The sequence below is a fragment of the Mesoplodon bidens genome (assembly GCF_964165515.1).
Source record: "Mesoplodon bidens genome assembly, chromosome: 11".
NCBI classification, from domain to species: domain Eukaryota; kingdom Metazoa; phylum Chordata; class Mammalia; order Artiodactyla; family Ziphiidae; genus Mesoplodon; species Mesoplodon bidens.
Genome location: NC_138167.1, coordinates 57,737,112 through 57,753,518, shown reverse-complemented (window position 1 = coordinate 57,753,518; position 16,407 = coordinate 57,737,112). Strand labels below are relative to the sequence as shown.

The following is a 16,407-nucleotide window of genomic DNA, read 5'->3' as shown; positions in this document are numbered from 1 at the left end:
TTGACCTTGTGCATTAGAGTGTTACGTTCTCAACAGTTGTGTGCCTCCCCTTCCCCCTCCCCCTCACTTTTTAAGCTGCTTCACAAGATTTGGAAGCTCCCTGATTCACTTTTACTTTCCTTTCAGTGGGTAGAAGAACGGTTGGTTGGTTGGTTGGTTTTGTTTTTCAGTTATGCTGTTAAACTAAAAATCTGTGTTAAACTCCCTTACTGTTTCTTCACGTGACTGTTCTCTTTCTGGTGTTTGACCAGTGATGCTGTGAGTTCGGGAAGATCTTTGCTGAAGAGTCTCTTCCCCTATTGTTCATCCATTGTCAGTGTTTTATGTTGACCATGTGAAGGACATTAAAGTCCTAAAACATCTAAAAAAAAAAGTGTGAGTCCTCTAATTTTCAAAACTGTTTTGGCTACCTCAATCCCTTGCATTTCTGTGTAAATTTTAGTATTAGCTTGTCAGTTTCTATTAAAAAAAAAGACCACCTGTTGAAAAATTCACCGATATTGCACTGAATCTATTGATCAGGTTTGGGGAGAATTGCCATCTTGGCAATACTGAGTCTTTCTTTTTATTTTAAGGAATTTTTAAAAACTAAATTTATTTATTTATTTATTTATTTATTTATTATTTATTTATTTTTGGCTGCTTTGGGTCTTTGTTGCTGCGCGTGGGCTTTCTCTAGTTGCGGCGAGCGGGGCCTACTCTTTGTTGTGGTGCGTGGGCTTCTCATTGCAGTGGCTTCACTTGTTGCAGAGCACGGGCTCTCGGCGTGCAGGCTTCAGTAGCTGTAGCTCGTGGGCTCTAGAGCACAGGCTCAGTAGTTATGGCGCACGGGCTTAGTTGCTCCGCAGCATGTGGGTTCTTCTCGGACCAGGGCTCAAGTCCGTGTCCCCTGCATTGGCAGGCGGATTCTTGACCACTGTGCCACCAGGGAAGCCCAATATTGAGTCTTTTAATCCATGAACATAGCATGTCTCTCCATTTATTTAGGTCTTGTCTAATTCTTCTCAGCAGTGTTTTGTAGTTTTTATTGCATGGGAGTTGCAAGATCACCCCCAGATTTGATGATTTGTAGAAGGGCTCATAGGACTCAGCATAGAGTCATTTTCATGGCCATGATTTATTACAGGAAAAGGATACAAGGTAAAATCAGCAAAGGGAAAAGGCTCATGGGGCTAAGTTTGGGGGAGACCAGGTGCCAGCTACCACGGTCATCATGTAGCTACACAGGACAAACTTAATTGTCCCAGGGAGTTGTGACAATGGGTGTGAAATGTTGCCAACCAGATAAGTTCATCAGAAACTCAGCGCCCACAGTTTTATTGGGAACTTATATTTATTTCCTAAGGCTGCTGTAACAAACTGATACAAACCTGGAGACTTCAAACAACAGAAATTTGTTCTCTCACAGTTCAGGAGGCCAGAAGCCTGAAATCAAGGTGTCAGCCTGGTTGGTTCCTTACAGAGGCTCCAAGGGACAATCCATTTCAGGCCTCTATGCTACCTTCTGGTTGCTGCCAGCAATCCTTGTAGGTTTATCACTCCAATTTCTGTCTCTGTCTTTACATCGCTTTCTTCCCTGTGTCGTCTCTCCTTTTCTGAGAAGGATACTTGTCATTGGATTTAAGACCCACGCTGATCCAGGATGATCTGTCTTGAGATCTTAACTTAATAACATCTGCAAAGACCCTTTTTCCAATTCACAGGTTTGGGGTAGATGTATATCTTTCGGGTGGGGCCACTGTTCAGTCCAGTGCAGGGCTGGCCAGATAGGCAGTCTCTGTCTGGTGCCTAACAAAATTCCAGGCACCCGGAAAGAAAGCAGATTTCAACATAAGTCATATTGTCTGGCTCAAAGAGCCACTCTGATCATTTCCAGGGATGGTGGGAACCTTCCCAAAATCCAGGTTCTCAGATGCCAGTCAAGGGCTAACTGTGTAAGCAGGGGTTTTATTTGTTTGTTTGTTTTTGTTTTGTTTTTTGGTAACTTGTTAGCCTGCTGCACTGACTCTTTTCTGTATGCACTTCTTTTGTTATATTTATTCCTAAGTATTTTATTCATTTTGATGCAGTTGTAAATGGAATCTTTTTCTTTTCTTTTCCTTTCCTTTTGGCCACACCGTGTGGCACGTGGGACTTTAGTTCCCTGACCAGAGATTGAATCCAGGCCCTCGGCAGTGAAAGTGCCGAGTCCTAACCATTGGACGGCCAGGGAATTCCCTGGAATTTTTTTCTTAATTCCATTTTCAGATTGTTTGTTTCTAATTATAGAAATACAACTGTTGTTTGTATATCGATATTGTATCCTGTGACCTTGTTAAACTAGTTTATTGTTTCTAGCAGATTTTTTTGATAGATCCCTTAGGATTTTCTAAATAGATGATCATGTTATCTGTGAATAAAGACAATTTTGCTTCTTCCTTTTAATCTGTATGACTTTAATTTTTTTCTTGCCTTATTGCACTGACTAGAACCTTTAGTGCAATGTAGAATCATTTCAAATATTTCTTCCGTTTCTTTCTTCTTGTTCTGATATTCCCATTATGTGTATGTTACACCTTTTGTAGAACAAAAGTCCTTGGATGTTCTGTTTTTTTTCAGTCTTTGTTCTGTTTGCCTTTCAGTTTTTGAAGATTCTATTGCGATATCCTCCAGTTCAGAGATTCTTTCCTTAGTGTTATCCAGTCTGCTAATAAGCCCATCAAAGGCAGTCTTCATATCTGCTACGGCGTTTTTTATGTCTAGCATTTCTTTTTGGTTCTTTCTTAGCATTTCCATCTCTCCGCTTGCATTACCCATCTGTTCTTACATGTCGTCTACTTTATCCATGAGAGCCCTCAGCATATTAAACATAATGGTTTTAAATTCCCAGTCTGATAATTCCAACATCTCTGCCCTATCTGGTTCTGAACCTTGCTCTGTCTCTTCAAATTGTGTTTTTTACCCTTTAATTGTGTAATTTGCTTTGTAATTTTTTCCTGATAGCCAGACATGATGTACTGGGTGAAAGGAACTGCTATAAGTAGGTCTTAATAATGTGGAGGTGAGGTGTGGGAGAGGGGAAGCCTTCTATGGTCCTGTGATCAGGCCTCAGTTCTTTTACTCAGCCTGTGCCTCTGGACTGTGAACTTCACAAGTGTTTCTCAGTCATTTTTCTCCCCTTGGTTGGGACAGGCTGCCCAGAGGAGGCTGGAGCTGGGCATTTCCCTTCCCCTGGTCAGTTAGGCTCTGACAACACCCCAGCAGGTCAGGCTCTGGTTAACAAGTTTTCCTTGAGAGCAGCCTTGTTAAGGAGAGCAGAGTGCTCTGTCGCATTAGGAAATGGTTCCTTCCCTCCCCCTGCAGAAAGCTTGAGGGGACTTTGCTCTTATATTTACTTGGGAACCTGCTCATGTTCCAGGGGTAAATCTCACAGTATTGTGTGGGCTCCCTTATGACTGGGTCCCCCACAGTTTTTTTTTTTTTTTTTTTTTGGTACACGGGCCTCTCACTGCTGTGGCCTCTCCCACTGCGGAGCACAGGCTCCGGACGCGCAGGCCCAGCCGCTCCGCGGCATGTGGGATCCTCCTGGACCGAGGCACGAACCTGCGTCCCCTGCATCGGCAGGCGGACTCCCAACCACTGCGCCACCAGGGAAGCCCTAGACTTCTTTTCACTGGGTGCTCTGCTGACTGCAACAAGCTGGCCTCCAGCAAGTGTGGCAGGATAGAAGCCGGGAGCCTGCTGGGAGGCTGCTGCTGTGAGTCAGGTGAGAGAAACCTGGACCAGGGCTGCAGGAGGAGAGCTGGCTGTAGTTAGAAGTTGAGGGACGTGTGGATGAACCAAGGATGGGGTGGGAGAGGGGAGGAGCCCTGGCTGACCCCAGAAGAACATCACGATCAGGATGAGGGTTGCAGGCACGCACAGCCGGACAACCAGTGGGAGCATCTCAAGCACTGGGACTCCTAGCCCTGAGCCCCTGTTCTGCAGCTCTACCCACCGCACCTCCAGCCTTGGGGGTGGGGTCTGCGCTTGCAGGGCTTGTAATCTATTCGCGGTTGAGAGCTTGACGCTTTTTTAATTCCCACTTCCTGAAAGTTCATCCTACAGAACTTGCCAGAAACCTGCCCTGCCGTTTGCCTGGGGAAGACGTCCAGGGGAAGATGTCTCCGCAGGAGCCAGACGTGGGGAAGCGGGCGCCTGCCACCCGCTGAGCAGCTCCGGAGCAAACCTTCTCCCGCAATGTCTCCCGCTCCCTCTGCCGCCAAGGCTCAGCATGGCCAGGGGTCAGATCCGTTTCCGCCACGGACCACGTGCATTGGAAGCCGAGAGGCAGTAAGGGGATGACTGGCAAGAGCGTTAGATGTTCCTTACGTGTTCCATTTCTTTTTCCACGTCTCCCATGGTTCACGCTGCCACCTGAAATAACAATTCGCATTTTAGAGATCAGTTTGATTGAGTCAAACAACTTCGACAAATGCCAAATGCACATATTTTAATGTGCAAAATACTACGAGAACCTGGGGGGCACCTGGAAAAACCAGGGGTCTGGTGGCTGCTGCTCCGACGCTCCCAGTCCGGGTAGTAGTGAGGACGGAGAGCTGACCACTGCTCACTGTTGCTCTGGCCTTGTCCACGCCATGTGCCCAAGGAGTTCAGGAGACACCCAGCTGCCCCAGTCGCAGAGGCCTTCAGCCTTAGAGTAAGGCTCCCAGGGAGCAGGGATACCCCTGCCCCAGATGTGTGACCCTCAAATCGTTTCAGGCCTCCGGAGGGGTTGTTCTGTTGCTGACGTTGTGTTAGAAAATGTATCACCGCAAACGCATTATCCCATCAAAACTTACTTACGCTCTTGCAGAAATTTTGCGATACCTCAGAGGGACCAGCGGAGGAAGCCTCGCCCGCCCCACGCCGCGAGGCCCCGTCCAACAGAGGTCCCGCCCACCTAGAGGCCCCGCCACGCTGCGAGCGCGAGGCCCCGCACGAGGCCCCGCCCCCGCACGAGGCCCCGCCCCCGGCGTGCGCGCGCCCGGCCGCCGCCACCGCCATTTTGGAGTGACCGGAGCGCCGCCCGCGGCCCGAGCCGGTCCCGAGCCGCCGGCCCGCCGCGCTGAGTCTGTAGGCGCCGTGTCCGTGGGCGCCTCGCCCGGCCGGGCCCATGTGCGCGCGGCCCGCCCCAGGCCGCCCGGGCTTCGCCTCCGCCCGCGCCCTGGCCTCCACCCGGGCCTCCGAGGAGCCGCCGCGACGCCCGGCCCGCGGGGCAGGTGAGTGCGGCCGCGTCTCAGAGCCGGCGGTACTAGCTGGCCGGGCCCGGAGGGGCCACCCCGTCAGTGTCCTCATGTCGGCGTCCACCCGCTGCCTGTCGCTGCCCCCTCAGTGTCCACCCCTTTGTCAGCGTCCACGCCCCGCCCGTCGCTGCCGCCGTGATGCTCGCCTTGTCAGTGCCCACCCTTGTCAGCGTCCCCCAGGTTAGTGTCCACCAGATCAGTTTCCCCCATATCAGTGCCCGCCCCGTCAGTGTCCTCTACAACGGCGTCCACCCCTGACAGTGACGTCGTGTCAGTGTCCACCACCAGTGTCTCCCTTGACGGCCCACCCGCACCAGTGACCTCCCATCAGTGTCCACCGCACCACTCCGGTAGTGTCCCATGTCAGTGCCCTCCCGCCTCCTTTATCCCCTCAGAGTCCCCCAAAGCGGTGTTCACCCCCACCTGTGGTGCCCTTCCAGTCAGCGTCTCCCACATCAGTGACCCCCCAAGTGCCCTCCTCCCTGCCAGTAACCTCCCCCTAATGTCCTTCCTCCCCCTGTGCTGCCGATGCCCCCAACATCAGTGCCCCCCAGGCGAGATCCCCCATCAGTCCTCCCAAGATTGTCGGTGTCCCCACTCCCCTCCTCACTGCTTCCTCCCTCACACCGCTCTGTTAGGGACCCTTCCCGTCAGTGCCCTGACCCACCTGCCAGTGCTCCCCCTCGCAGTGCCCTCTCCAGGGCTGGTCTCCTGCCAGTCGATGTGGGACTCTACCCTCCCCACTGCCCGCTGTCATCAGTCCCCTTATCCACTCACTGGCTCCTCTCCCTGCTACTGTCCCCTTTCCATTACCATGTGGGCTCATGTGTCTCCAGTCACCTACCCCCATTCTGTCACCTCCTTACCCCTCGCAGCCCCATTTCTTCCTTCATCTCCATCACCTCTTCCCTTCACACCTGTCACCTTCCCCCATGTACTTTACGGGCCCATTGAATGTCCTCCCACCATCACTGTGACATCTTCCGCACACCCCCACTTCTGCTTTGTGTCCTTACAGCCTAACTACCTGCATCGTCCGCCCACTTGTTACTGACCGCTCCCACTTTGGTACTGATCCCCTGCCCTGTCACCACCAGCTCGTTCAGTCTGTCACTTCCGCTTAGTTCCTGCATTTCACTGTACCCCCTCCCCCATTTTGTCCCTGTACCCACCTGTCTTGTCCTTAGGGCCTTTTCCAGCCTCTTACTCTTTCACCCACCTGTCACCTCCCCCATGGCCTCTTCCTGCCATGCCCTTGGCCTCTCAGTGCCCAGGCCCTCACTGGCACTCTCAGCTGTTCACCTTTTCTTCATGTCCCTTCCTTTCTGGCTTCTCTTCCCTTTTGGCATCTCAAACTGTCACGTCAGCTAAGCTCTGGAAGGCAAGAAGCAGCTGGCTATGAGAAGAGTGGGGGACAGAGACTTCTAGACCGAGGGGGCAGCACATGCAAAGGCCCTGAGGTGGACCTCCAGGAACCTAGATAAGACTGATATGTGGCCAGGGTAACGGGGAGACACAAGAGCCTTGGTTAGGGCATTGGCCTTCCAGTCATGCTGTTCCTTGCAGGCTGTTGAGTCTGAGTTTGAGGGACCCAGGCTGGAGATTGAGCTGGGGAGGGCCATCAACACATGAATAAGAGGGGGAGAGACAAGGCATTGGGAGTGAGTGTGTTTGTGGTTTAGACCTTGGTGATGACTGAGGGAGTAATTTTGGAGGTAGAGCTATTGGGACGCGCTGATGGATTAGGAGAGGGGTGTGAGGGGAAGGGAGGACTCGGGATGATTTCTAGGCTTATTGATGGCATACATGGGTGGACTGGGGCACTTTGGATGGGTGGATGGGGAAGCTGGGGGGGGTGGTGGCAGTTGCAGGGGAGTTGTTTTAGGTTGGAGGCGGAAAGTAAGGCTTTCTTGTGGCTGAAAGTAGTGGGAGAAGTCTGACAAGTTAAAGGGTAGTTAGGGAGAAAGAATCTTGCAGAAGAATCTGGAGCCCAGAGGAGAGGTCAGGCTGCAGGTATATGACCTCAGCACAGGATAATGTTTGAAGCCTAGGAAATGGCTATTTATTTGCACACACACGCAGTAGAACACTTCGATCATTTATTGTGTGCTGCTGTCTTACATGCTTAATATGAATTATTTAATCCTCATAGGAACCCTAGGGTATAGGAACTATTATTTTCCTGTTTTATAGATGAAGAAACTAAGATATACAACAAACAGGTGATAGAGCCAGGATTTGCATCCCAGGCTGGCTGATTAAAGCCTCTCTTCCCCCCCTTTTTTTTTGGTTAAGGAAAAGGCTAACTTTTAAAGTACTGTTTTTACATTTTTGAATAATAACGGTAATCGATTATGTTTTAGGCACTTTGGTGTTCGTGCATGTATGTGTTCCAATAAAACTTCATTTAGAAAAACAAGCCCAGCCACTTTTTAAAGTACCTCATTAAAAAAAATAAAGTGCCTCATTTAATCTTTTTTACTTTTTTTTTTTTTTTTTCGGTATGCGGGCCTCTCACTGTTGTGGCCTCTCCCGTTGCAGAGCACAGGCTCCAGATGCGCAGGCTCAGCGGCCATGGCTCACAGGCCCAGCCGCTCCGCGGCATGTGGGATCTTCCCGGACCGGGGCATGAACCCGTGTCCCCTGCATCAGCAGGTGGACTCAACCACTGCGCCACCAGGGAAGTCCACTTTTTTTTTTTTTTTTTTTTGCTCGCACCGCGCCTTGTGGTATCTTAGTTCCCTGACCAGGGATTGAACCTGGGTCCACGGCAGTGAAAGTCCAAGTCTTAACCACCGGACAGCCAGGAAATTCCTGATTTTTTTTTTTTTTAACAAAATGCTTTACCTTTTGTTAGCTTTGTATTTTCATGAGACATAACATTTTGACATAAAGTGAGTACGTGACTTGTGCAGAATTTACTATAGACCAGAGAGTGAAAACCAGTGCTAAATTCTATATTTTGACATCTAACCCAGTAATCATTTAATTCTTTTTTTTTTTTTGGCCATGCCATGCGGCATGTGGGATCTTAGTTCCCCGACCAGGGATCGAACCTGTGCCTGCTGCATTGGAAGCCCGGAGCCTTAACCACTGGACCACCAGAGAAGTCCATTTAATTCGTAAAAACAAGTTAATGAGGTCGTTACTCTTAATATTCCTGTTAATATTCATGTGAGAACACTGAGGCACAAACAAGTAATGTACCCAAGGGTAGCGGTAAATAAATGAGAGAGCCAGGACTCAACTCATGTGGTCATACTCCAGTGGGTGGTTATGCACATGGTAATCTGAACTCAGCATAAAATTCAGAGGACACCAAAATGTGTATCATTCTCACCCTGTCCATCAGCTATCCTCTTCCTCTTGGAAATCATGTCATGTCCATATACAGCAAGCAGCTCTCTTTTTAACACAGAATGTGCAATCTTTTATTTCTTTAAAAATATTCCACCATTTAAAAATTATTGAAGAATATTTTACACCCAGTGCAAAGTACAGATCCTAAGTATATAAGTTTGATGAATTTTAACAAATGTATACACCCGTGTATCCATCACTCATGTAAAGATATAGAACATTTCTGTCATCCCTAAAAGTTTTTCTTTGTGTCCCTTTTCAGGTATTAAAGCTATCCTTCAAAATCGCAAGGCAACATTTGTTCTGATTTCTGTTTTTACAGATTAATTTTGCACATCCTTGAACGTCATGTAAATGGAGTCATAAAGTATATGCTCTTTTGTGTCTGTCTTCTTTTGCTCAGATAATGTTTTTGAAATTTATTGATTTTGATGCCTGTCTATAGTTTTATAGTTTGAGTAGTATTCCTTTGTGTGAAAATATTTTTCTTATTGGTAGACATTTGGGTTGCTTTCACTTTTTAGCTGTTGTGAGTAAAGTCACTGAGTTTATTGTACATTCTTTTGTGGACATGTGTTATATCTTTTGAGTGAATATCTAGGAGTGGAATTGCTGGGTCATAGTATAGATATATGTTTAATTTGTTTTTAGAAAATGCCAAACAGGGACTTCCCTGGTGGCACAGTGGTTAAGAATCTGCCTGCCAATGCAAGGGACATGGGTTCGAGCCCTGGTCTGGGAAGATTCCCACATGCCATGGAGCAACTAAGCCCGTGTGCCACTACTAAGCCTGCGCTCTAGAGCCCAAGAGCCACAGCTGCTGAGCCTGCGTGCCACAACTGCTGAAGCCTGCGCACTTAGAGCCCATGCTCCGCAACAAGAGAAGCCACCACAATGAGAAGCCTGCACACCGCAATGAAGAGTAGCCCCTGCTCACCGCAACTAGAGAAAGCCCATGCACAGCAACAGAGACCCAATGCAGCCAAATAAATTTAAAAAACAAAACAAAATAAAAAATGCTAAACAGTTTTCCAAACTGGTACCATTTCATACTCCCATCAGTAATGTTTGAGAGTTCTAGTTTCTCCACATGCATACCAACTCTTGATATTGTCAGTCTTTTTAACTTTAATTCAGGTGGTAGTGGTATTTCATTATGGTTTTAATAACAGTGGTGAGCAACTTTTCATATGCTTTTTGACCATCTGTGTATCTCTTGCGAAGTGTCAGGTCTTTTGTCCACTTTTTGTTGGATTGTCTTTATTATTCAGTTTTAGGAATTCAAAAAAATATTCTGTTGTAAGTCCTTTATGATATTTGTGTGTATGTATATACATATACAGTGAGGGAGTGGGAGGAGGAGAGGAAGTGAGGGGTGAATGTTGTTTCCTATTTTGTGGTTTGCCTATTTGTTTCTTAATGGTATCTTTTTTTTTAAATTTTATTTATTTTTGGCTGTGTTGGGTCTTTGTTGCCGCACACAGGCTTTCTCTAGTTGTGGCGAGTGGTGGCTACTTTTTGTTGCAGTGCATGGGCTTCTCATTGCCTCATTGAGGTGGCTTCTTTTGTTGCAGAGCACAGGACCTAGGCGTGCGGGCTTCAGTAGTTGCAGGATGCGGGCTCAGTAGTTGTGGCACGTGTGCCCTAGAGTGCATGAGCTTCAGTAGTTGTGGCACGTGGGTTCAGTAGTTGTGACTCACGGGCTCTAGTGTGTAGGCTCAGTAGTTGTGGCACATGGGCTTAGTTGCTCCACAGTATGTGGGATCTTTCTGGACCAGGGATCGAACCTGTGTGCCCAGCATTGGCAGGCAGATTCTTTTTTTTTTTTTTTTTTTTGTGGTACACGGGCCTCTCTCTGTTGTGGCCTCTCCCGTTGTGGAGTACAGGCTCCGGACGCGCAGGATTAGCGACCATGGCTCACGGGCTCAGCCGCTCTTCGGCATGTGGGATCTTCCCGGACCGGGGCACAAACCCGTGTCCCCTGCATCGGCAGGCGGACTCTCAACCACTGCGCCACCAGGGAAGCCTGGCAGGCAGATTCTTAACCACTGCACCAACAGGGAAGTCCCCCAATGGTATTTTTTTACGAGCAGAAAATTTTAATTTGGATGAAGTCAAAATTGCTCAGTATTTTATTTTTACGTTTTTTATGTGTTGTAAGACAGTTGTGCCTGTACCAGAATTGTGAAGACACTGTCCAGTGTTTTGTCTTTGTAGAAGCTTTATAGTGGTAGCTTCTGTATTCAGGTTTATGATTCCTCTTTTTCTTTTATTTTTTTTTAAAAAATATTTATTTACTTATTTATTTTTGTATTTATTTATTTGGCTGCACCGGGTCTTGTATTTATTTATTTATTTGGCTGCGGCATGTGGGCTCTTAGTTGCGGCACGCAGGATCTAGTTCCCCGATCAGGGATCAAACCCAGGCCCCCTGCATTGAGAGCATGGGGTCTTAACCACTGGACCACCAGGGAAGTCCCGCTCTTTTTCTTTTAAACAGCTTTATTGAGATACAAATGACATACAATAAACTACACATGTTTAAAGTGTAAAATTTGATAAGTTTTGACATATGTGTACACCTGTGAAATCATCACCACAGTCAAGATAGGGAATGTATCCATCATTTCTCAAATTTCCGACTGCCCCTTTGGATCCCTCCTTCCCACCCTTTTTTGCCCCTCCACGTCCAAGCAAATACTGATCTCCTTTATGAATGATCTGTCTTGCATGATTTTTTGTGTGAGGTGGAAAAGGGTACATTTTTTTCCCGTATGAGTTATACAATCATTCTAGCATCGTTTGTTGAGAACTCTTTTTCCTCCTTTAAATTGCATGGGATCCTTCATTGTAAATTAATTGAACATGTGTATGCAGGCTTATTTCTGGGCTTTTTGTTATGTTCCATTGGTCTATATTTCTATCCTGTGCCAACACCATGCTGTCTTTTTTTTTTTTTTTTTAATAATGATTTATTTATTTTTGGCTGCATTGGGTCTTCGTTGCTGCACACGGGCTTTCTCTCGTTGAAGCAAGCAGGGGCTACTCTTCGTTGCGGTGTGCGGGCTTCTCATTGCGGTGGCTTCTCATTGCAGAGCAGGGGCTCTAGGCGCGCGGGCTTCAGTAGTTGTGGCACACGGGCTCAGTAGTTGTGGCTCGCGGGCTCTAGCGCGCAGGCTCAGTAGTTGTGGTGCACGGGCTTAGTTGCTCCACGGCATGTGGGAACTTCCCGGACCAGGGCTCGAACCCGTGTCCCCTGCATTGGCAGGCGGATTCTTAACCACTGCGCCACCAGGGAAGCCCCATGCTGCCTTAATGTCTGTAATTTTATGGTCCGTCTGGAAATCAGGTAGTGTGAGACCTCCACCTTTATTCCTCTGCAAAATTCTCTTGCCAGTTTTAGAATAAGCTCTTCAATTTGGATAGGAATTTTTGCTGGGAGTTTTGTTGGGATTACTTTTTTTTTTTTTAACCAATCACTTGTATTTATTTCAGGACATAATATACTATTTTGACCCATGGACGCTACTAAACTATAATCCTGTTAAATATCTATAGGATATTTTATTTTTGTAAAGATAGGTCTTTAAAAAAAAGACAGATTAATAACATATCAAAATTAGATTGAAAACATAGGTCATTGCTTTCATTCTCTGTCCTAGTGTTAAAGATGTTACAAAGACACACAGAATATCACCCGGCTGGTCTCTTTTGGGGAAGCTATATTCAAATTGACAAAAAGTTCCCCTACATTTACAGACACAGCTGTTGTCCAAGGGGTCTTTCTCTGATTTTAGCAAAGAAAAACAGTCCAGGGGCTTCCCTGGTGGCGCAGTGGTTGAGAATCTGCCTGCCAATGCAGGGGACATGGGTTCGAGCCCTGGTCTGGGACAATCCCACATGCTGCGGAGCAGCTGGGCCCGTGAGCCACAATTACTGAGCCTGTGTGTCTGGAGCCTGTGCTCCGCAACAAGAGAGGCCGCAATAGTGAGAGGCCCGTGCACCGCGATGAAGAGTGGCCCCCGCTTGCCACAACTAGAGAAAGCCCTTGCACAGAAACGAAGACCCAACACAGCCATAAATAAATAAATAAAATTTAAAAACAAAAAAACAGTCCAAATTGTATTCTTCATACTAGGTGATTTAACTAGTATATACCATGTTTGGCACATGGTATTATTTTTCTCCTACTGGAACAAGTTCTTGTTTTCTCAAAGCCTTTCCCCAACTTTTCTAAAATTAAGCTTAAATATCATTTATTTCAGGCCTTCAAAGTAAAATGCTATCCTCATATACACATGTACCAGGTTGGTATATTCATATCTATCTTTTCCAATTGCAAGCTAAGCAAACACATGCATTTAGAGCTGTATTAATGTATTAAAGCAAAAGACAACCCAACTTAATATCAAGAGAAATTGTGACCTTCCATGTAGTGCTTGACAGAGAAAACACTGATTTTGGCACATTGTCTTATTTTATTCAAATAGCAGTCTGCTCACACATGGTCCAAGAACACCCAAATAACAAAGCAAAGATTGGTCTTCAAACATTATAGCCAATGATGCCACACTTGCCTATGATCTCGCCAACATAAAACCACATCCACACCTCAGTGGCCACCAAACCATTCAGTAGAGCTTCCTTAACTGTTAGCTGTTTGAAGCTACCAGTTTGAGCACTATTGATAATTTTTTTCAAGCTCTGAATAGCTGTAGGGATCTCAGCAGGGGTTGGAGGAACCAGCTCAACCTTGGCATAGTGCCAAAATGTGGCCAGTCGAGGCTTCGAGTAAGTCACAGCAGCGCTGACCAGCGCCAGGGCCTTCTCCGCGAGGTTACGGACAAACTGGGCCATGGTTCTAGGACGGAAAGTCCGTCGTGCCGACTGTGGTTGGGATTACATTGAATCTCTAGGTCAGTTTTAGAATTGAGTTATTAACTTTGAGTCTTCTGTGCAAATGGTATATCTCTTCATTTATTTAAATTTTCCTTAATTTTTCTCAGCAACATTTTGTAATTTTCAGTGTGAAAAGTACACTTTTTTCATTAAGTATGTTTGTAGGTATTTGATATTTTTGATGTTATTTAAAATATTTTTATATTGTTTTTCAACTACTTGTTTTTTTAATAAGTATTTTTTAATATATTTATTTATTTTATTTTGGCTGCACCGGGTCTTAATTGTGGCACATGGCATCTTAGTTGCGACATGCGGGATCTTTTAGTTGCAGCATGTGGGCTTCTTAGATGCGGCATGTGGATTCTTAGTTGTGGCATGTATGAGGGATCTAGTTCCCCGACCAGGGATCAAACCTGGGCCGCCTGCATTGGGAGCTCAGAGTCTTGCCCACTGGACCACCAGGGAAGTCCCTCAACTAGTTAATGTACAAAAACACAGTTGGTTTATGTATACTTACCATGTATCTTGCAACTTTGCTCAATTCATTTATCAGTTCTCATGGTAGGTTTGTATATTCCTTTGTGTTTTCTATCTATATAATCATATCATCTGTGAATAAAGACAGTTTTTTCCAATTATTATGCCTTTTATTTGTTTTTCTTTGTAGTACCAGCTAGAACCTCTAATATAATGTTGAATGGAAGTGGTGATAGTGGGTCTTCATTGGTTGGGGAGGTTGCTTTCTGGTTCTATTTTATGGAAAGTTTTTTTTTTTTTTTTAATTTCTTTTTTTTTTGGATGTGGGCGATTTTTTTAAAGTCTTTATTGAATTTGTTTACAATATTGCTTCTGTCTTATGTTTTGTTTTTTTGGCCACGAGGCATGCGGGATCTTAGCTCCCTGACCAGGGATTGAACCCATACCTCCTGCATTGGAAGGTGAAGTCTTAGCCACTGGACCACCAGGGAAGTCCCTATGGAAAGTTTTTACCATGAAGGGGTGTTGGAGTTTGTCAAATGCCTTTTCTACATTTGTTGGGATGATTATTTGGTTTCTGTCCTTTTTCCTATCAATATGATGTGTTGTATTAATTAATTTTCAGCTGTTAAAGCAACTTTGCATTCTTAGGATAAATCCCCTTAGTGTGGGGTGTATAATCCTTTTTAAATGTGGCTGGGGGGAATTCCCTGGCAGTCCAGTGTTTAGGGCTCCACGCTTCCTTTGCAGGGGGCACAGGTTCAATCCCTGGTCGGGGAACTAAGATCCCACATTGCTGTGTGGCACAGCCAAAAAACAAAACAAAAGAAAGTGGCTAGGGTTTCCCTGGTGGCGCAGTGGTTGAGAGTCCGCCTGCCGATGCAGGGGACACGGGTTCGTGCCCCGGTCCGGGAAGATCCCACATGCCGCAGAGCGGCTGGGCCCGTGAGCCATGGCCGCCGAGCCTGCGCTTCCGGAGCCTGTGCTCCGAAACGGGAGAGGCCACAACAGTGAGAGGCCCGCGTACCGCAAAAAAAAAAAAAAAAAAAGTGGATAGATTTGGTTTACTAGTGTTTTGTTAAGGATTTTTGCATATATCATATATATTCATGAGATATTTGTGTATGACCTTTTTTCCCCGTATGATATCTTTTTAAAAATTTTTTTTAAATTTATTTTTGGCCGTGTTGGGTCTTTGTTGCTGTGCACGGGCTTTCTCTAGTTGCGGCGAGTGGGGGCTACTCCTCGTTGGGCTGCGTGGGCTTCTCATTGCAGTCAGTGGCTTCTCTTGTTGTGGAACACAGCTCTAGGCACGTGGGCTTCAGTAGTTGTGGCACACGGGCTCAGTAGTTGCAGCTGGCGGGCTCTAGAGCGCAGGCTCAGTAGTTGTGGCGCTCGGGCTTAGCTGCTCCAGGGCATGTGGGATCTTCCCGGACTAGGGCCTGAACCTGTGTTGGCAGGTGGATTCTTAACCACTGTGCCACCAGGGAAGTCCCTCCTGTATGATATCTTTTGTTTTGGTATCAGGGTACTACCAGCCCCAGAGAGTGAGTTGGGAAGGTCTTCATTTCTTTTCATAGATTGAATTTCTGTATGGGATCATATTCCTTTGGCTTGAAGCACTTCCTTCAGTATTTTGCATGTTATGGGTATACTGGGGACAGAATCACTCAACTTTTGTTTGTCTGAAAAAGTCATTTACCCTTCAGGGTTTTTTTTTGTTTTTTTTTTTTTGCGGTACGCGGGCCTCTCACTGCTGTGGCCTCTCCTGTTACGGAGCACAGGCTTCGGACATGCAGGCTCAGCGGCCATGGTTCATGGGCCCAGCCGCTCTGCGGCATTTGGGATCTTCCCGGACCAGGGCACGAACCCGTGTCCCCTGCATCGGCAGGCGGACTCTCAACCACTGCGCCACCAGGGAAGCCCTAATCACCTGTATTTCTGTGTGTGTGTGTGGTACGCGGGCCTTTCACTGTTGTGGCCTCTCCCATTGCGGAGCACAGGCTCCGGACGCGCAGGCTCAGCGGCCATGGCTCCCAGGCTCAGCCGCTCCGCGGCATGTGGGATCTTCCCGGACCGGGGCATGAACCCGTGTCCCCTGCATCGGCAGGCGGACTCTCAACCACTGCACCACCAGGGAAGCTCAATCACCATATTCTTATATCCGATCCTCAGACCTTATTCATCTTATAGCTGAGTGTTTGCTCCCTTTTACCAACCTCTCCCTGCACCCCCCTGCCCCCTGGCCTCTTTTCTACTCTCTAGTTCTTTGAGTTCGACCTATTTTTCTGCTTGGTTTCTTGGTGTCTCATCCCACCACTTGCTGTTTAGGAGTCAGCCAAGGATTTGGGAGGAATTTAATGTAGGTTTGGGGGGGCTCCCCTTCTTTTCTGATTTTCCTATT

At 46.9% G+C, this 16,407-nt stretch overlaps 2 protein-coding genes across 10 annotated transcripts in view; one reads left to right on the top strand and one right to left on the bottom strand.

Moving 5' to 3' along the window:
* The first annotated feature begins 5,028 nt into the window (after nt 1–5,028).
* Nucleotides 5,029–16,407, top strand: part of PPP6R2 (protein phosphatase 6 regulatory subunit 2) — an 85,019-nt gene continuing 73,640 nt past the window's right edge. For 5 of the 9 annotated variants that reach the window (XM_081247939.1, XM_081247938.1, XM_081247935.1 and 2 more), the window contains exon 1: nt 5,029–5,240. The gene's annotated coding sequence lies outside the window, so the exon portion shown is untranslated. Of the gene's footprint in view, nt 5,241–7,873; nt 8,406–16,407 lie in introns of those variants that run through there. The other 4 variants (XM_081247940.1, XM_081247936.1, XM_081247934.1 and 1 more) reach the window with 2 other exon arrangements.
* LOC308625425 (ATP synthase subunit g, mitochondrial-like) lies at nt 12,492–13,505 on the bottom strand. Its single transcript, XM_081249555.1, has one exon. The coding sequence runs from the start codon at nt 13,479–13,481 to the stop codon at nt 13,170–13,172; it is 312 nt and encodes a 103-aa protein (XP_081105681.1). The 5' UTR covers nt 13,482–13,505; the 3' UTR covers nt 12,492–13,169.